The 21,828-nt window shown below is 34.5% G+C and overlaps 1 protein-coding gene across 3 annotated transcripts in view; it reads right to left on the reverse strand.

Moving 5' to 3' along the window:
• Nucleotides 1-21,828, reverse strand: part of wrn (WRN RecQ like helicase) — a 47,085-nt gene that overhangs the window by 24,303 nt on the left and 954 nt on the right. For all 3 annotated transcript variants that reach the window (XM_051120928.1, XM_051120927.1, XM_051120929.1), the window contains exons 3-18: nt 21,220-21,338; nt 19,927-20,072; nt 19,698-19,846; nt 15,653-15,802; nt 15,435-15,477; nt 15,168-15,276; nt 11,676-11,949; nt 11,518-11,592; nt 11,171-11,276; nt 9,710-9,785; nt 9,497-9,564; nt 9,209-9,317; nt 8,814-8,882; nt 7,093-7,175; nt 6,904-7,010; nt 6,598-6,785 (exon numbers count right to left, since the gene is read on the reverse strand). In XM_051120928.1, coding sequence (XP_050976885.1) covers nt 6,598-6,785; nt 6,904-7,010; nt 7,093-7,175; nt 8,814-8,882; nt 9,209-9,317; nt 9,497-9,564; nt 9,710-9,785; nt 11,171-11,276; nt 11,518-11,592; nt 11,676-11,949; nt 15,168-15,276; nt 15,435-15,477; nt 15,653-15,802; nt 19,698-19,846; nt 19,927-20,072; nt 21,220-21,338 — 1,871 coding nt within the window. The remainder of the gene's footprint in view (nt 1-6,597; nt 6,786-6,903; nt 7,011-7,092; nt 7,176-8,813; nt 8,883-9,208; nt 9,318-9,496; nt 9,565-9,709; nt 9,786-11,170; nt 11,277-11,517; nt 11,593-11,675; nt 11,950-15,167; nt 15,277-15,434; nt 15,478-15,652; nt 15,803-19,697; nt 19,847-19,926; nt 20,073-21,219; nt 21,339-21,828) is intronic.

A 21,828-nucleotide genomic window follows, 5' to 3' on the forward strand; every position in this document is an offset into this window, starting at 1 on the left:
TAATGTATTTGACGCAAACTCCTGGAGATCGCTGGCAAGTGTAATGTAAAAATATGAAATGTATTTATTTGACACCAAAGCCCTGAGACACTTTTCAAGTTATTTTATATAGACAGAAAATGTTTTTATTTGACACGAACTGCCTGCCATTGCTGACTAGTATCTGAAGTTAATGTTTATTAATATAAAATGTATTTGAAGCGAACTCCTGGAGATCATTGGCAAGTATAATGTAAAAATATGAAATGTATTTATTTGACACCAAAGCCCTGACACACTTTTCAAGTTATTTTATATAAAAAGAAAATGTTTTTATTTGACACAAACTGCCTGCGATTGCTGACTGGTATCTGAAGTTAATGTTTATTAATATATAATGTATTTGAGGCGAACTCCTGGAGATCGCTGGCAAGTATAATGTAACCTTACCAAAAATATGAAATGTATTTTTTGACACCAAAGCCCTGACACACATTTCAAGTTATTTTATATAAAAAGAAAATGTTTTTATTTGACACAAACTGCCTGCGATTGCTGACTGGTATCTGAAGTTAATGTTTATTAATATATAATGTATTTGAGGCGAACTCCTGGAGATCGCTGGCAGTATAAATGTAAAAATATGAAATGTATTTTTTTGACACCAAAGCCCTGACACACTTTTCAAGTTATTTTATATAAAAAGAAAATGTTTTTATTTGACACAAACTGCCTGCGATTGCTGACTGGTATCTGAAGTTAATGTTTATTAATATATAATGTATTTGACGCGAACTCCTGGAGATCGCTGGCAAGTATAATGTAAAAATAAATTAAATGAATGTATTTTTTGACACCAAAGCCCTGACAGTTTTTTCAAGTTATTTTATATAAAAAGAAAATGTTTTTATTTGACACAAACTGCCTGCGATTGCTGACTGGTATCTGAAGTTAATGTTTATTAATATATAATGTATTTGATGCGAACTCCTGGAGATCGCTGGCAAGTATAATGTAACCTTACCAAAAATATGAAATGTATTTTTTGACACCAAAGCCCTGACACACATTTCAAGTTATTTTATATAAAAAGAAAATGTTTTTACTTTGACACAAACTGCCTGCGATTGCTGACTGGTATCTGAAGTTAAAGTTTATTAATATATAATGTATTTGAGGCGAACTCCTGGAGATCGCTGGCAAGTATAATGTAACCTTACAAAAAAAACAATAAAAAAAAAATAAAATGTATTTATTTGACACCAAAGCCCTGACAGTTTTTCAAGTTATTTTATATAAAAAGAAAATGTTTTTATTTGACACAAACTGCCTGCGATTGCTGACTGGTATCTGAAGTTAATGTTTATTAATATATAATGTATTTGACGCGAACTCCTGGAGATCGCTGGCAAGTATAATGTAACCTTACCAAAAATATGAAATGTATTTATTTGACACCAAAGCCCTGACACATTTTTTCAAGTTACTTTTTTTTATATATGGACAGAAAATGTTTTTATTTGACACAAACTGCCTGCGATTGCTGACTGGTATCTGAAGTTAATGTTTATTAATATATAATGTATTTGACGCAAACTCCTGGAGATCGCTGGCAAGTATAATGTAACCTTACCAAAAATATGAAATGTATTTATTTGACACCAAAGCCCTGACAGTTTTTTCAAGTTATTTTATATGGACAGAAAATGTTTTTCATTTGACACAAACTGCCTGCGATTGCTGACTGGTATCTGAAATTAATGTTTATTAATATATAATGCATTTGAGGCGAACTCCTGGAGATCGCTGGCAAGTATAATGTAACCTTACCAAAAATATGAAATGTATTTATTTGACACCAAAGCCCTGACAGTTTTTTTCAAGTTATTTTATATGGACAGAAAATGTTTTTATTTGACACAAACTGCCTGCGATTGCTGACTGGTATCTGAAGTTAATGTTTATTAATATATAATGTATTTGAGGCGAACTCCTGGAGATCGCTGGCAAGTATAATGTAACCTTAGCAAAAATATGAAATCTATTTATTTGACATCAAAGCCCTGACACTTTTTTCAAGTTATTTTATATGGACAGAAAATGTTTTTATTTGACACAAACTGCCTGCGATTGCTGACTGGTATCTGAAGTTAATGTTTATTATTATATAATGTATTTGAGGCGAACTCCTGGAGATCGCTGGCAAGTATAATGTAAAAATATGAAATGTATTTATTTGACACCAAAGCCCTGACACTTTTTTCAAGTTATTTTATATGGACAGAAAATGTTTTTATTTGACACAAACTGCCTGCGATTGCTGACTGGTATCTGAAGTTAATGTTTATTAATATATAATGTATTTGAGGCGAACTCCTGGAGATCGCTGGCAAGTATAATGTAACCAAAGCCCTGACACACTTTTCAAGCTATTTTATATAAAGAAAATGTTTTTATTTGACACAAAAAATATGAAATGTATTTTTTTGACACCAAGGCGCTGACAGTTTTTTCAAGTTATTTTATATGGAAAGAAAATGTTTTTATTTGACACAAACTGCCTGCGATTGCTGACTGGTATCTGAAGTTAATGTTTATTAATATATAATGTATTTGACGCGAACTCCTGGAGATCGCTGGCAAGTATAATGTAACCTTACAAAAATATGTATTTTTTTGACACCAAAGCCCTGACAGTTTTTTCAAGTTATTTTATATGGACAGAAAATGTTTTTATTTGACACAAACTGCCTGCGATTGCTGACTGGTATCTGAAGTTAATGTTTATTAATATATAATGTATTTGACGCGAACTCCTGGAGATCGCTGGCAAGTATAATGTAACCTTTCCAAAAATATGAAATGTATTTATTTGACACCAAAGCCCTGACACACTTTTCAAGTTATTTTATATAAACAGAAAATGTTTTTATTTGACACAAACTGCCTGCGATTGCTGACTGGTATCTGAAGTTAATGTTTATTAATATAAAATGTATTTGACGCGAACTCCTGGAGATCGCTGGCAAGTATAATGTAAAAATATGAAATGTATTTATTTGACACCAAAGCCCTGACACACTTTTCAAGTTATTTTATATAAAAAGAAAATGTTTTTATTTGACACAAACTGCCTGCGATTGCTGATTGGTATCTAAAGTTAATGTTTATTAATATATAATGTATTTGACGCGAAGTCCTGGAGATCGCTGGCAAGTATAATGCAACCTTACCAAAATTATGAAATGTATTTATTTGACACCAAAGCCCTGACATTTTTTTAAGTTATTTTATATAAAAAGAAAATGTTTTTATTTGACACAAACTGCCTGCGATTGCTGACTGGTATCTGAAGTTAATGTTTATTAATATATAATGTATTTGACACGAACTCCTGGAGATCGCTGGCAAGAATAATGTAGAAATGTATTTATTTGACACAAAAGCCCTGACACACATTTCTAGTTATTTTATATAAAAAGAAAATGTTTTTATTTTGACACAAACTGCCTGCGATTGCTGACTGGTATCTGAAGTTAATGTTTATTAATATAGAATGTATTTGACGTGATCTCCTGGAGATCGCTGGCAAGTATAATATAACCTTACCAAAATATGTATTTTTTTTTTTTGACATCAAAGCCCTGACAGTTTTTTCCAAGTTATTTTATATGGACAGAAAATGTTTTTATTTGACACAAACCACCTGTGATTGCTGACTGGTATCTGAAGTTAATGTTTATTAATATATAATGTATTTGAGGCGAACTCCTGGAGATCGCTGGCAAGTATACTGTAACCTTACCAAAATATGAAATGTATTTGACACCAAAGCCCTGACACACTTTTCTAGTTATTTTATATAAAAAGAAAATGTTTTTATTTGACACAAACTGCCTGCGATTGCTGACTGGTATCTGAAGTTAATGTCTTTTTAAGATGAAAATGACATGAAATTACTAGGGCTGGGAAACGATTAATCGCGATTAATCGCATACAAAATAAAAGTTCGAGTTTGTCTAATAATGTGTGTACTGTGTGTAATTATTACGTATATATAAATACACATAAATTAATGTATATATTTAAGAGAAATGTTATTTATGTACAAAATATTTTTATTTATATATAATATGAATTATATATAAATTATAATAAATACATATACTTGTAAATATTTCTTAAATATATACATGAATGTGTTTGTATTTATATACACTTAATAATTACACACAGTACACACACATATATTAGGCAAACTCAAACTTTTATTTCGCGTGCGATTAATCGCGATTAATCGTTTCACAGCCCTAGAAATTACCCTTAGCCAGAAGATGGCAGGAGAAACTCCGTAGTTTTTTCAAATCTTGCTTTTCGATTTATTATAAAATTACTAGTATAACAAATTTTAGTAGTTTTACCGCACTTAAGTATATAGTATAGCAAGTGCAGAAAGTCTTTAAAATAAATAAATAAATAAATAAATAAATAAAGTTCAAACACAAACAGCCTGGGTGAATTATAGTTCACTACAAATTAAATATTGCTATAAGAATTAATACATTCAATATGAATCAATATGAATTTGAAATATTTTAGATTTAATTTATTAACTACATCTTTTAAGTTTTATCTTGAACTGTAAAAGCTATTAAATAGCCTATATTCAACCAACACAAACTTGTTACTGCTGTAGTTTTGTTACTTTGAATTTAGTCTGAATCATTTAATGCACAGCTCTGTTTTTAAAATGGGCTTGTCAGATGTTTGGTTCGGTTATTACTGTCAATCATAGCAATGACTGGGGGCGTATTTAGCAGATTTACTCCTATAATTTTTTTACACTCGCGTTTGTCATACTTGAAACGGTATACATGGATGTTTGGTCCTCTTAAACCGATTTTTCCTTCAAATTGTGAATGGATTATGTAGAGAAAATGAGCAAAGGTCACTCCTATGACGGCACAGTACAGTTGACCGGAAATGACTGAGCTGGCTTGTCTAAAACAAGGAAGTAATCCGTGCATATGGTCAATTATCAAGTGCTCCTTCAGGGTTGTGGTTAGAAGGGATACAGCTCCAACCGGAAACTAACAATTAAATGAATTGTTCTACCTTATGTTTTTTTTTTAAATACACCTACCCCAACCCTAAAGTTAGCCCTTACTATAATACAAAAACAGTTTTATTGTTGTACAGTGTGACAAAATTAACGTTTGATGTGCTCATGCCCAGTAGCTAGAGCTGTATTCCTTCTAGCCTTAACCCTCCTTCAGATCCTAATTAGCTGGTTCAGGTGTGTTTGGTCAGGGCTGAACTCTGCAGGAAAGTTGATCTCCAGGACCAGGGTTGAGCACCCCTGGCTTAGACAGTTATTCAGTAATCTAAAGCTTGGGAGTGCCAGGATAATTTCAAATTAACTCCGACTGCATTCGTCTGAAAGAAGACAGTCATATACACCTAGGATGCATGGAGGGTGAGTAAATGATACGCTACAGTAGTGTTGGGTCCTATCATCAGCCTGCCAGATCGACAATATATGATATTATCGTGTTAATTCATTGCCTGAAACCAGACATATTTTAAACTATGTCAGCACAGTATTTTCAGTTGAGACAGCTCAAATGCGCATTTTAGTTTGGGCTAGCCTTAAGCCTGGTCTGAGAAACCTCTATTATATTTTGTTATTATTTTTTTAAAATCAGTGCTATTGGTCATCGTTATTTCTGTTTGTGGGTTTTACAAATATTTAACCAATCAAAAACATTCAAAGGAGCTTGTGACTAAACTTCATAACGCCATTCTTATCTTGTTGATTAAACCTCATAACTCCACCCTATCTCCATTCAGAATGAAGTGCTGCTACACGCAGTTTGAAGACAGATGTCTGCTTCTTCGCAATGCAAGGGTAAATAAAGAACTGATGTTTGAATAAGTACGTTTTCTTTACTCAAGCAACACTGTCTATAAAGGCTAATGTTTTTGTGTGTTTGAAGAGCGGAGAAGAGTCTTAGCATTTGCCATCTAGTTATTGCCAATATACTTTTGTACATTTTAAATATCCTGTGCATAGCGGTTCGTCTTTTATATCACTGGATTTTGGCTAAACATATTAAACAACAAGAAAAACTGAGCGCCCAAACAGCTACAGTAAACTTTACGACCTGTAAATTGATGAAAACGTAATGTGATTAATTTACTGTCTCAGCTGTGGCCGTTCTAATGACAGAAAAAAAATACATAAGCACCGTCATACACCACCATCTTAACTCCACTTGAGCATGATTTTCTAAAAATGTTAAGTGCAAGTGTCTGATCATATATAAAGCAAAAATACCAACTCTGACAACACATTGTTTAATTACTGGAAAAAAAAAAAAAAACTTTCCCCCTTTATATTTTTTTTTAGTGCTTAGTGGTATGCCGTGGGATTTTTCACTTATCAAAATTGTGCCGCGACAGAAAAAAAGTTGGGAAACACTGCCCTACTGAATCCTAGCCATCTGGTTAAAATTGCATTAAGCAATCTTAAAACACTCGTCAGCCAAAACACTTAAAGAATATGCAAAGAACATTTACTTATAGAATTTCTTTCTGACAAGAATCAGCATGGCCTACCCTTTCTTTTTGACGAGAAATTGTTTGAGGTCCTGGATAACGTCACCAGACTTGCGATTGACATCCAGGTAAAGGTTTGGTCGGTCAAACGAGGTGCAGGTGATCAGAGGGTTGATCAGATGTAGGCTCTTAACGATGTCCTCACGGATAGACGGACTCGCAGTAGCCGTGAGCGCCAAAATAGGAACCTGATGAAAGAAACAAATGCTGGGAATGACATGAATAAATGAACATCTATCATTCAGTGATATCAGTCTATAACTTCACAACGACACAAAGTAGATTTCAAAACAAAATATGGCTTACACCAGGGAGATTCTTCTTGAGTTTCCCCAGGTCACGATACGCACTTCTGAAATCATGACCCCACTGAGAGATGCAATGAGCCTCATCTACTGCAACCAGTGATAAACCTACACAGTAAAAAGGTTCCTTGTTTACAATGAAGCACTAAATCATTTCAATATGCATTTTATTTCTTCCTGTTTGATTTACCAATAGTCCTGTCGAGCTGCACTAGAAGTGGAATATTCCCAGAGCAAAATTCAGGTGTCATGTACACCACTCTAAAATGACCCCTAAAGACAAGAGAACAGGGAAAGGAAGATCAGTGGCTAAATACATATCAATGAATCTTCTGACTGAAACTATTCTTGAATAGTTAAATGTGACGTCCATTGAATTTTTAAATCAACATCAAAACTTTTAGGTCACAAATAATATAAATGTATATGGGACAATATACAGTGGCCTAAACAACTATGTGAACCCTTTTGAATTAGTTGGTTTTCTGCAGTAATTGCTCTCAAAAATTGTTCATAAAATTGTTCATATATACATATATATATATATATATATATATATATATATATATTTTTTTTTTTTTTTTTTTCTTTCTATAAAATATGCATTTTCTGTCCCTCTACTGAGTGTACGAAGTCCATTTCATCAAAATGTTGATGTTTCAAAAAAATTTTAATGGAGAAGTCCACTTCCAAAACAAAGATTCACATATAATGTACTCACCCCCTTGTCATCCAAGATGTTCATGGCTTTCTTTCTTCAGTCGTAAAGAAATTGTTTTTTGAGGAAAACAATTCAGCAATTCAGCATTTTTCTCCATATAATGGACTGATATGGTGCCCCGAGTTTGAACTTCCAACATGCAGTTTAAATGCAGCTTCACACGATCCCAAATGTGGTTGTAAGTGCTCCCAGCCGAGGAAGAAGGGTCTTATCTAGCGAAATGAACGGTTATTTTCATAAAAATAATACAATTTATATACTTTTTAAATCTCAAACGCTCGTCTTGGCAGTTAGGGTACGTCGAAAAACTTAGATCATATTTTCTCCCTCAACTTTCTCCCTTAATCATTTCAAAATCATCCTACATCGCTGCAGAAGTACTGATCCAGTCTTTGCAAAGTGAACATGCAAAGAAGATCCCCCTAAAAAACACCCCTAAGAAAAAAAAAAAAAAAAAAAGGTAAAACAGTGATACAGAACGATTTTGAAGTTGAGGGAGAACATGAGATGGGAGTTTTTCGACATACCCTAACTGTCATGAACCGGAACAAAAACAGAGTTCAGGCAGAGTAAGACAAGAAGAGCGTTTGATATTAAAAAGTATATAAATTTATTTATTTATAAATGTATTATTTTTATGAAAATAACCGATCATTACGCTAGATAAGATCCTTTTTTTTTGGCTGGGATTGTTTACAACCGCATTTGGGATCATGTGAAGCCGCATTTAAACTGCATTTTGGAAGTTCAAAATCGGGGCACCATATTAGTACATTATATGGAGAAAAATGCTGAAATGATTTCCTCAGAAAACATAATTTCTTCACGACTGAAGAAAGAAAGACATGAACATCTTGGATGACATGGGGGTGAGTACATTATATGTGAATCTTTGTTTTGGAAGTGAACTTCACCTTTAAAGATATCATAAATGTAATCCATTTGAATAGAGCAGTTTAACCCAAGTAATTAGAAGAGGCATAATTTAATGAAAAACAGATTTAACACTGATTAATGCAAATACAAAGAACACAGAAACTCAGCCACACTTGCTGGATGCATGAAAGCAAAACTCATTAGTTCACACACATCAAGCAAGCACAGATGAGCTGTATGTGAGGTGCTCTATCACCTAACATCACATGACATGTCAAGCTCCCAAAAGTACTACATGCCAACTAGCCTCTCACCTCTTCACTTCATCATATAGGTATTTGGTCTGAGCAGATCCAAGAAAACAAGCAGGAATGTTTGACATTCTGCAACACAAGCACAAAGATGAATGAAAGATAAATCAGTTGAGGTCTTATTCAATTAATCTCACTAGCAAACTCACAATGTTCTTCCTAGAACCATGTGATTTCTTCTATAATATCTGACGAACATTATAATATCTATATTGCAGGCTGTCCTTTCCACTACACACCAAAATATCATTACATTTGAACTTTTAACTACAGCTGTAAATTTTGCATTTAAAATGTCCCAGCTTAATGCATCACAAAATGGTAATAAAGTCAGTTACAACTTACATTTGAAAATGTACAATTTCTCTAAAATGATGACAGACAGAAGTGTGACGTACGTTAGCTGAAGCACCTGGTCCTCCATCAGCGCGATGAGAGGGGAAATGACCACACTGACATTCTGGCAGTAAACTGGAGGAAACTGGAAACACAAACTCTTCCCATAACCTGCCAACACAGTGATCAATGTGAGCACACATTTGAACCCAAAGCCAAGCCAAATGTATTTGTTAATATCTTCATGCCTAATCACATTTAGCAGATTACATCTGGGCATATAAACTATAACAACTACATGATCATTTAGTAAATATCTCATAACTTTAATGATCAAGGAAAAGTTATACCAGTTGCCATGACAACAAGATTATCCCTCCTCTCTGTGAGAACGGAGTGAATCACTTTCCACTGAACCCTGAAAAACCATAAGTATTGTATGCCAGATCACATATAAATCAAACAGTATGCTAGTGGCATTAACAACTACATGTGCACTTCTTAAGCAATCATAAGCAATAGTATAAAAGGCATAACAAGACTACTTGGGTCTCAAAACTTACGGTTTAAAGCTGTGATGTCCAAAGTACATTTTTAAACATTTAATTTGTTCAGGAACAGGTTGTGGGATGCTTGAATCTGAAAAAAAAAGAAAACAAAAAACAAAAAAACAAGTTTGTTAAATTCAAAACTGCTACTAACAACTATTAACAAAAATAGCTTACATACTGATAATATCCATTAGTAATTCAAGTAATTCAAGTAAGACAAGTACTTTTAAATTGATAGAAGCTTGATTTCTTGTATTTATTCTAGATTTTGCTTTTACAGCTGTTTTAATGCTTGTATAAATTTGAAAGTGGCAAAACTTTCCTTGCAATATTCCTAAATGTTAAGACTTAAACATACACATCCAATCAAACAAACAAGACACAAAATTGTGTCTACTTTGTCATTTAGTTACTGAGAAAAATAATCCAGTGTTAAATATTTGCAAGGTGCAAAAGTATGTGAATCTTTGCTTCAGTATCGGATCTGACCCCTTTTTCTAGCAATAACAGCAGGTAACGTTTTTTGTAACTGCTGATCAGTCCTGCACAACGACTTGTAGGAATGTTAGCCCGTTCTTTAGTACAGAAACACTTGAACCCTGTGATGTTGGTGGGTTTCCTGCTAAGAACTGCTGTTTCAGGTCCTTCCTCAACATTTTAATTGGATTAGGGTCCGAACTTTGACTCGGCCGTTCCAAAACATTACCTTTGTTCTTGTTTAACCAATTTTTGTTAGAATGACTTGTGCACTTGGGGTTGTTGTCTTGCTGCATGACCCACTTTCTCTTCAGATTTTAGTTCATGGATAGATGTCCTGACATTTAAAATCTAGAAGTTATCCGGGGGTTCTTTACAACCTCAGAAACTGTTATACATCTTGCTTTGGAGTGATCTTTGTTGGTCGACCACTTCTGGGGAGGGTAACTGTGGTCTAGAATTTCCTCCATTTGTAAACAATCTGTCTGACTGTGGATTTGTGAATTTCAAACTCTTTAGAGATGGTTTTGTATCCTTTTCCTGATGAGCAACAACAACTCTTTTTCTGAGGTCCTCAGAGACCTTTGTTTGTGCCACGATTCACTTTCACAAACATGATCAGACTTAAACAGATTCCTGTTCCTTAAATAAAACAGGGCATAAACTGACACCTAATTGTCATCCTATTGACTGAAATAACTTCTGAACAGATAGACTCTAATTTCACCTTCAAATGAACTGCTAATCCTAGAGATTCACATACTTTTGCAACTCACAAATATTTAACACTGGATCATTTTTCATAATAAATAAATGGCAAAGAATATATTTTCATCTCATTTGTTTAACTGGGTTCTCTTTGTCAATTTTCCAAACTTGTGTGAAAATCTGATGAACTGTTTGGTCATATTTATAGTCAAAGATTACATAATAAAATATATAACTGTATATAAATCTGGGAAGGCCATTCATGTTTATCGTAAACAGTAAATTTACCAATCCCCTCTTCCTCGTCTTCCTCAACATCCTCATCATCATCTTCAGCAAGTGCCTGTTTCTCATGAACATGTTCATCATTTAATCTTTCTATGTCAGCAGCACACTGACAAACAACAGAAGAGAAACACAACAAGAGTAAAGATTTGCTCTTAGAAACTATTAGACATAAAACTATTTGAGTTTTCAGATAAATCTACCATCATTTACCATCAATCTACCTCAACTTTCCAGTTGAGTTTTTCTTTAATTGATATTTATGGTATTTTTGGAGCTTGACAGACTTGATTTAATAACAGAAAAGAATAAAAGAAAAGCCTCAAAGACACAAGGGTGATTAGTTTTACCTTCATCATTTCATCATCAAAATCTTCATCACTCTCCATGTCATTAGAGTTCTGGGGGGCTGATGCCTGCTGAGTCTGAAGGAAACCATAACAATTATGAAACATCAGATCAGTAAATAACACTGATAAAGCAAAGAGAAGATGAATACAGCAGTCACCTGGAAAGCTAAGATACACTCTTCCTCCAGCTGCTCCTGTCTGGCCTGCTCCTCCAGCATCTGCAGCTCGTACTCTGAGATATCCAGAGACATCACACACTCTCTCTTAGTTTGTCTGTCAGCGTCTTCCTCAAGCTGACTATGGCTCTGGTCTTGGTTCTGTGGCTTAGTCTCAGCTTCTTCAACTGATGGATCAAGTGGTTTGCTGCCATTCAACAAAGTGCATCTCAGAGATGCAACTGTCTGAGACAGATCAGCGACTAGTCTCTCAGCACTACAAAAAAAAAACATCACACAAATCAGATCATAAGTTTAACTGACATAATACTAACCATGCACAGGAAGAATTATGAACCACAGACTGTAAAACTGTGCAATTTATGCTTTGTGATTTGAAATAAAACTTTTGCCTCTAAATTTCAAGGAGGGTTCATATCATGTGAACATGCCATTTTCAAAGGAAAGAATTTTAGACCAATCCTGCAGAGTTTAGCTCTGATCAGGGTTAGAATAAAAAAAAAAAATAAAAAAAAGGACAGTGGCCCTCAACAACCAGAGCTGCACAGCCCTTCTACAGTTGCAATTGAAATTACTCAACCCCCTTGACCTGCAAAACATTTGGCTGCAGAGAACAAAATTTTGTGAAAACAATTCAACAAAGGCATCAGTACACTACTGGAGAAAGTTTATTAATACACATTTAAGTAATTCTAACAACATTAAGTTGATGAAAAAAATTCAAATTGGCTCTAAATGTTCATGTTCAAAATTATTCAACCCCCCAAAAGTAAAATTTGGTGCAGAACTTTTTATTCTTTAAAACCACCAATAAATGCTGCTTGGGAGTCATTAGAATTTTTTTCTCCATATAGCGGACTGATATGGTGCCCCGAGTTTGAACTTCTAAAATGCAGTTTAGTCGCGCCTTCAAACAATCCCAAATGCGGTTGTAAACAATCCCAGCCAAGGAAGAAGGGTCTTAATCTAGCGAAACGATCGGTTATTTTTATAAAAATAACACAATTTATATACTTTTTAATCTCAAACGCTGCCTGGACTGTTTTTTCCGGTTTCATGACAGTTAGGGTATGTTGAAAAACTCCCATCTCATGTTCTCCCTCAACTTCAAAATTGTCCTATATCATTTTACCTTTTTTGTTAAGGGTGTTTGATCTTCTTTGCATGTTCACTTTGTAAAGACTGTGTCGGTACTTCTGCAGCGATGTAGGATGATTCTGAAATGATTTTTGAAGTTGAGTGAGAAAATACGATTGGAGTTTTTCGACATACCCTAACTGTCTTGAGTCAGAATACACAGAGTTTAGACAGAGAAGGACAAAACGAGTGTTTGAGATAAAAAAAGTATTTAAACTGTATTTTTTTAATGAAAATAACTGATCGTTTCGCTAGATAAGACCCTTCCTAAGCCACCTTTAAACTGCTTTTTGGAAGTTCAAAACCGGGGCACCATATCAGTCCATTATATGGACAAAAATCCTGAAATGTTTAACTCAAAAAACATAATTTCTTTACGGCTGAAGAAAGAAAGACATGAACATCTTGGATGCAAGAGGGTGAGTACATCTGTAAATCTGTAAATTTTTGTTCTGGAAGTGGACTTCTCCTTTAAATCTGGAGACTGAACAGACCACTCAAGAACATTCTATGACTGATCCCTGAGCCAAGCATAAGTGGATCTGGATGTATACTTTGGGATGACTGTCCTGGAGGAAAAGTCCATTGATCATTTGCTTTAGTCATTGCGCCAAAGGCATTCTTGCCAAAATAGCCTGATACTTCATGAAGGATACATGATTTCCTTCATACGGTCATGTTTCCCACTTCCTTTCCACTTTCATACAGTAAAAATCCCATAACAGGACTGGCCCGCCTCCATGTTTGAGGATGGAGACGGAGTTCTTTTGCGTATAAGTCTCCATAAAACATTCTTCTATAACACCACAGGTCTATCCAAATGAAATTTAACATGTCTGAGTCGGCCGTTTTGTTCTTCTTGGTCAAGAGTGGTTATTCGGCAAGATGCCTCAACATAAAGGCCGTGCTTGTCTAGTAAATGTTTTCCTCCTTTCGTCTAGTCATCTTGCAAGTCTTTGGCTGTATATTGCAGGGTCTTCTCAGTTGCTCTGATTAAACAGATAATATTTATGATGTTATGCTTTTTTTGTTCAACACCCTCAAATGTTTTCTGGTACAACACACTTTAAACTAAGGAATAAGGCAGCCTGCTGTGTCTTTAGGAACTTTTAATGTCTTGGAAATCTTCTTGTAGCCTTAGCCTTTCTAATATAATAAAAAATATTTCTTCTCTATAGCTTTTGTGAGAGCTCTGTTGACTTTGCCATATTTGCTACTCAACTTCAGCACATGCATGGGCTAAATGTATGTACGTGTAACACCCCAAGCTAATTCTGTTTTTTTTTTTTTTTTAAACAGAGTTTCTAAAGGCTTAATTGTGTTTATAAGACAATTTTGTTCCCCACCATAAAAATAAGTGATGCATGGGGTAAGTGAATAAGTCAAGCAATGTTGAATGGGGTTGAATAATTATGACACAGCTGTGTTAATAAAATATAACTCAAAAGCATTACATTATATATTAACATTACCACTTTTAATATGCCAGTAAACTGTCATAGATGCAATTTTAATAAAGACCCGGATCTTCAGAAAAGTTATATTTTTAAAGTACTGCAATATCTGGAGGTTTGAATAATTTCAATTGCAACTGTATATAGTATTTTTGTCAGTATTTTCCACAATAATCCGCTTGATACTGGATAATAAAACATGTTTTCCATTCGCAAATGTTTCCAGGACTATGACTGACTGCTGCATATAGCAGTATCTCTCTTTGAAATAGTTTGTTTGAAGCTTGAAATAGAGTTTGTTTGAAGCCATTTAACATTATCTAATACTGACAAATGCTTAATTGCATTGTACAGTTGTCAAGCGCTATATACTACAAAATGTGTTCTTCTAACAAGTTTGATATTCTCTGAGTGGATGGAGTCATAGTCTGATGGCTAAATAAGAAAAACTGAGTCTGTACCCATCATGCACTACTGTGCAAACACTCTGAATTGCAGCGAGTAGTGTTGGTTAGCCTGAAATGCAAACTGGACCAGAAAATGGGGCTATACTGTTAAACAGTGTATTCCAGCTTTGAACAGCAAAAAACAACAACAACACAAAAAAAAACACATGTTCACTAGCAACTTTCTGACATAAAGATATATACAAAGATGAATGTACAGCTGTATTTACACGTAAGAAATGTTTATTTTATGTCCAGAAATTTTACTCACTCAGCCACAGTAAGGTAACGTTGAGGAAGTAGGTACAAGAAATTCACATTTAACTAATGATAAGTGATACAATACAAATACAGTACAAAATACAATGGCAACAATATTGGACCCAACCCTAACATTATCACTGGACCTCAGAGAAAAAAAAAAAAAAAACACTGACCTGTTCATGCAGTCGATTTCATCTGGAAGATTATCAGCGAGATCTTTAAGATCACAAGCAATCTGAAAAACTTTCTGCTTCAAACTGAGTGCTGAGGTTTTTGAGCGGCCTGTAGGCAAAAGAACACAGAGCAAGTGTATAGAAAGACAGACGTAGATATAAAAATATTAAATACGTAGTGCAGGCGAAGCAGTGTCAAAACATTTGCTCGCATGCAAGTACATTAGAATAACACATTAGAATTAATAAGAAAACAACTGATCTCACCAGATATAATTTCCTGTAGATTCTGATAAATGAGCAATCCAGCCTGTTAGGAAAATAAATCCAAGTTACTTATTTATTTTTTGAAATTAGAATCAAGATGTAAATATTTAATTTATCTAAGAATTTATTTGTTGAGTGTATATGACGGCATTCAGTTTGTCACACCACAGTTTTACCCATTTACTGTTTCTGAACTGCAACTGTATATTTCGACTCACGTAAGCATCTGTGGCAGCATATCTCTTCTGGTCTTCTGACAGACCAAAATCGTCCCATTGACTACAGCGCACAAGTTTGTCTTTGAAGAGCTGCCTCTTCAACAAGTGTTTCACTAGACCATCCAAACTCCACTTCTCACAACATCTCAGCTAAATAAAACAACCAACACAAACATCAGTTTATCTCACTCAAAATCAACATGAATTTTAGGCAATACATAATTTTATAATTACAGCTAACTATAAGGACTTATTTTCTTCAAAATGCATAGAGACAATGTGCTTCACTGAATAAACACATTTTACTGCCACAGTGACAGTTGTTTCAGGGTATTGTGGTCAACTGTTCAGTCAAATGCAGATAATTCCTAATATTCAGTGTCTTTCATGCAAATACTACATATCAGACTGTTCATCTAACACTGCTTCATGTATGTGATATCACACCGCTAACACACTCTCTCATGTCAACCAAGCACCTTGGCACCATCTTGTGTCTCAGTACTCAACTGCAGTGAAAATGACATCAGAGAGCTCCAGTACCAACATGAACACTAAAACAATATTAGAGTCAACTTGTTGCCAAGGGGATTTTTTACATGGTAATGGACAATTTTTTTTCTTAATCAAAGCTTCAAGATAATAAGTAATTTGATCTCAAGTCCCTGTATCAGTTACTTTAGTATTATTTCTATATTATTACAGCATTTATTAATGCTTTGAATAAGTTTTTGTATTTAGATTTCTTTTCTGTTGTGAAGTTTTGTAATTTTGTAACTTTAATTCATTTTTATTTTACTTTTATTCTGTCTTTCTCTACCTTACTTCAGTTAATTCACAAGGCAACATTTCTAATATTTTCATTTCAGCCATATTTCAGTTACTGAAAATTATTTTTAATAGTTTCAATTTTAGTTAACAACGCTGCCTTGTATTTTCAGGGTTTCCACTCTTTTTTGGTGATCATTTTCCAGGAAATTTTTATTTTAATTATGGCAGGAATAAAAGACAAGGAGAGCACCCTAAAGTAATGTATTCCTTTCTCGAGAAGTCTTTAAAAAAAATACAGTTTATGGCCATGATTTAATGATAAAATAAGCTCTTTAATATGAGCTCTTAATTATATATTACAACAAATGATTTTCAGAACCAATTTCAGTCCCACAGCAAAATAAACAAAATATAGGTATTTTGAATATCGAGGGAAAGTCCATTTATTTCAATAATTTGTTTCAAAAAGTTAAACTTGTATGTTATATTAGTTCACTACACACCAAGTGAAATATTTCAAGCTTTTATTTTTTTCAATTTTAATGATTATGGATTAAAGATAAAAAAAAACAACAAATCCAGTATTTCACAAAATTAGAATATCATGACAAAGTTCAACATTGTAGGCTCCCTGTGTCCCAATCTAGTCAGCTAATTCACGCAAAACACCTGCAATAGTTTCCTCAGCCTTTAAATTGTCTTAGTCTGGCTTAGTAGGCTTCAGAATCATGGGGAAGACTGCTGACTTGACGGTTGTGCAGAAGACCATCACTGACACCCTCCATAAGGAGGAAAAGTCTCAAAAGGCAATTGCAAAAGAAGCTGGATGCTCACAGAGCGCAGTATCGAAGTATATTAACAGAGTGTTAAGAGGAAGGGAAAAATGTGGCCGGAAAAGGTGCACAAGTGACAGGGATGACCGTAACCTTGAGATGATTGTCAAGCAAGGGCGGTTCATAAATCTGGGGGAGCTTCATAAGAGTGGACTGAGGCTGGTGTCAATGTCATCTGAGCAATGTCATCTGCTGGTGTGGGTCCGTTGTCTTTTATCAAGTCCACAGTCAAAGCAGCGGTCTACCAGGAAATTTTAGAGCACTTCATGCTTCCTGCTGCCGACAAGCTTTTTGGAGATGATGATTTTATTTTCCAGCAGGATTTGGCACCTGCCCACAAATCCAAAACTATCAGTACCTGGTTTAATAGCCATGGAATAACTGTACTTCATTGGCCGGCAAACTCACCTGACTTAAACCCCATTGAAAATCTATGGGGTATTGTCAAAAGGAAGATGAGGGAACAGAGACCCCGAAATGCAGACAAGCTGAGGGCCAATATCAAAGCAACTTGGGTTACCATAACACCTCAACTGTGTCAAAGGCTGATCGCCTCCATGCCACGCCGCCTTGATGCTGTAATTAGTGCAAAAGGAGGCCCAACAAAGTACAGAGGACATAATACAGTACATTAACACACTTTTCAGAAGGCCAATATGTCTTTAAGATCCTTTTTTTATTGGTCACATGAAATATTCTAATTTTGTGAAATACTGGATTTGTTTTTTTTTTGGTCTTTAATCCATAATCATCAAAACTGAAACAAATAAAGGCTTGAAATATTTTACTTTGTGGGTAGGGAACTAATATAACATACAAGTTTCACTATTTGAAACAAATTATTGAAATAAATGGACTTTCCCTCAATATTCAAATTTTTTGGCACATACCTGTATATTAGAAGTATTAAATTATTTTACTTACCTATTTGAAAATAAAAACAAATTAAATCAGTTCATTATTTATGCTAACAATAATACTAAAGAAAGATATTTTAAAATATTGGCATGTGTCCTTCAAATATTTTCAGTTAAGTGTTGCTTTAAAAGGGTCAAGTGAACACACCTCTGATTGGCCACTGCATATCACTCACAGAAAGTGATAGAAATATTCACGGAAGTGTTTAAAAGCAGCCGCCTATCAGCAAGTATGAATTGAGTCTGTACTTGGTACTACCACTACTGCAGAAAGGCTGGTATTGTTACGTTTTTAAAATTTCAGTATTGACGTGGTACAGAAGTACTAATAGCCCACTTTGACAATAATCAAAATCATTAGGTAGTAAGTTACTGAAATACTTGAGCATTTGTTGAACATTAGATAGAAGGTTTAGAAACAACAAATTGTCAAAAGTCTGTAGTGATGCACCAATCTTGATTTTTCATGGCCGATTTTTTTTACAAGCAACACAAGCAAATTCCGATTTGTTAATTTTTTTTTTTTAAAGCAAGAGATAAGATAAGACTGAAAATATGACTACATGAACAAGATGTTTTTTTGCTCTATTACAGGTCAAACTTTCTATAGCCATTTAAAATTAGAGGTAACCACTACATTTTAATCACGATCCAATAGGGCTGGACAATAGTTCAATATCAATATATTTCACAATATATTTTTTTTTCAACAATGTGATATGATTTTCAATATTTCAATATACATCACCAATGTTTCCCATACACTGATTGACTTTTTTTTGAATAAACATGAGTACAGCCATTAATGGGGAAACTGATGTTTCTGCCGCTGCAAAAGCGCCTCCTACTGGCAGATAATGAATTTGTATTTGAAGGCTAAATACAAATAAATGGTGAACATTTATTTATACCATTTTTTTCTAAAATGTTATATGGCTTTAGGAGGAGGTTTCATAGACTTGGCAAATTCATTTTTCAAATATCTGCAGGAAACAAAAACAGCACACTGGTTGATTGAGAGCGCATATTCACTCTTTGCATTTCAGCATTTCCCTGGTTACCGTTGTAAACAAAGCAGTACTGCGCATAGAAATACTACTGTAGTATGGATAATACAGTGGCAAGATGAAGAGAAAATACCATTTAAGCTTTTCTGAGTTCCCCTCAAAGATACATTCAAATACTGCAAACACCCCCAATTAAAGTTTACAGAAAAAGTTTTTCCTCCAATATTTTGCGCATCGTAAACAGTGAGCTTGCTTTTCCAGTATTTTCTCCTCTTTGCGTTCGTCTTCAGCATTACTGGCCCTAGTTAATGTCCTGTTTACAGACTTCGTAATATTTCATTACAAATTACATTTTGGGAAATGCTTGCAATACAGACTACCCTGTCAGGGTTTATTTTGTGACTGGTTGACTGTACTTCTCAAACACTACTAATAAAGAGAGTAATGGTTTCACACCACACCACATAGCAAAACTATTGTATACTGAAATTCATCTGTAAATATTAAGACAGCATACCGTCTTGTTTGCCAGATCAGAGAGCTCAACAATATTCTTCAATTTGATGTCATAATCAGATAATAACTTCCATTTGTCACCCTCAATTCCCACACCAACTTTCATGATATTTTCGTCCTCCAAAAACATCTTCAGGCCAGGAGGAAACCCTGAAGCATAAGACAGAGAATGCATGAGCAAATAATCAGATAATACTAAGAAATGACAGGCAGATTCTGCCTGTGCCCACCTGACATGGAGGAGATGTGAAACAGATAGCATTTCTCCTCTGATGCGCACAGCTGCACTACAGCCACTTTCTTTGTCTTCCCTTTGGTGAAGCTGGGTGGCCATTCCAGATCAAATCCCACCGCTGAACCTGATCCCAAACCATATCTGGATGAGACACACAGAAGGAGAGACTGTGACATCAGTAACTGTGTGTAGTTCCTGGGTCAAACCTACACAGACTGAATGAACAAGCCAGATCCTTCAGCATTAAAAACCAAATGCCACCCCCTCCAAATGATCAATATCATAAGATTATTATTTTAGAGCTGAGCAAGTAAAACAAACTATTGACATTAGAAATTTTCATGACTTTTCCACAGATATTTGCATTACGGTAAATAGAATTTAGGGAGAAACTGTGCTTAAGTGAACACTGTGGAACTCTAGGCCCTAATGGGACATGATGAAAAAAACATTGTGCTTGCAAAGAAATGAGGCGGAAGGAGTTGTTTTGCGAGCAAACGCAAAGAGGGCATTCAATGCTTTTGCGCTGACATATAATTTTACTTCCCACTTGCTCCATAATTTTTTCAACACACTATGTGTCCTTAGTGGCTCCATAGTGGCCTCTTTCGACATCTGTGGTTAAAACATAAAACTGCAAGCTGAGAAGGTTTTTTTTCAGCATTCATGCTCCATGCTGAAGAATCTGATGATTAGACAGTCTTGGTTACCTCTAATCAGCATACTCAGAGAGCATCTGACTAGAAACACCAAGTTCATGGATAGTAAGAACAAAGTCCTACAAGACGTGTATGAAAAAAAGATACCATCTGAGCAAGTAAGTAGCATATCTGGCATTTATTTATTAGTTTATGGACAGCACTGAATATAAAGAATTTTTGTAAACTTACCATATTAGTAACTCAAGAAAAGAATGCTGTTTTGAACACTGGCACAACAATTATCTTTTCTATATATATTTTATATCAAGTCAAGTCAAGTCACCCTTTATTTATATAGCGCTTTTAACAATACAGATTGTGACAAAGCAGCTTAACAGTATTAAATAGGAAATAGTGCATCAACAGTAACATTAAGCACTCAATTTTCAGTTAAAGGCAGTTCAAATAATATATGATATCGCTGGAAATTAAGTTTCCAAAACTAAGCAAGCCACAGGTGACAGCGGCAAGGAACCAAAACTCCATCAGTGACAGAAATGTAGAAAAAAAAACCTTGGGAGAAACCAGGCTTAGTAGGGGGAGCAGTTCTCCCCTGGCCAAATATAAGAGATTCAGCCAAATATTACCTTAAATCTTCTGATAAAAATGAGCAGTCATGTCTTTCCTGGCTGTATGTCACTGTCCCACCAAATTCCAGATAAGGAAGATCATCCTCCAGAACATTCTTTTTATAGGTTCCTGATGTCTGTGGAAACACACAATAAGCTAATTCAAACAAAATTTGAGGCATATTTACTTTAGCACAACTGTAGGACACTGCAAAGTGCATAACAACCAAAGAACTGATGTTCACAGCAGCCAATGTAATGACAGCGCTGTCACTAAAGATACATGATCCTACTAGTCAGACAGAAAAACACATGAAATAATAAAAATATGGAGGGATGCCACGTGCTTTTCATACAGGTGCACTGTGCTATAATTTTACCACGTTTGTTTTCCAGCATAGACAAATAAGTTATTTCCTTTCTACTTCAAATTGGTTAACCACACAGCTTTTCTCTCCAAAACAACATTTAGAACTATTAATAACAAGAACATTTAAAATATATATATATATATATATATATATATATATTTATTATTATTATTTTTATTATTATTATTTTTTTTTTAATGTTATGACAAATAACAAAAATGAAGATTTGCGTATTTCTGTAGAAGAGGCGGTATGC

The sequence above is a fragment of the Labeo rohita genome, chromosome 10, assembly GCF_022985175.1.
Source record: "Labeo rohita strain BAU-BD-2019 chromosome 10, IGBB_LRoh.1.0, whole genome shotgun sequence".
NCBI classification, from domain to species: Eukaryota; Metazoa; Chordata; class Actinopteri; order Cypriniformes; family Cyprinidae; genus Labeo; species Labeo rohita.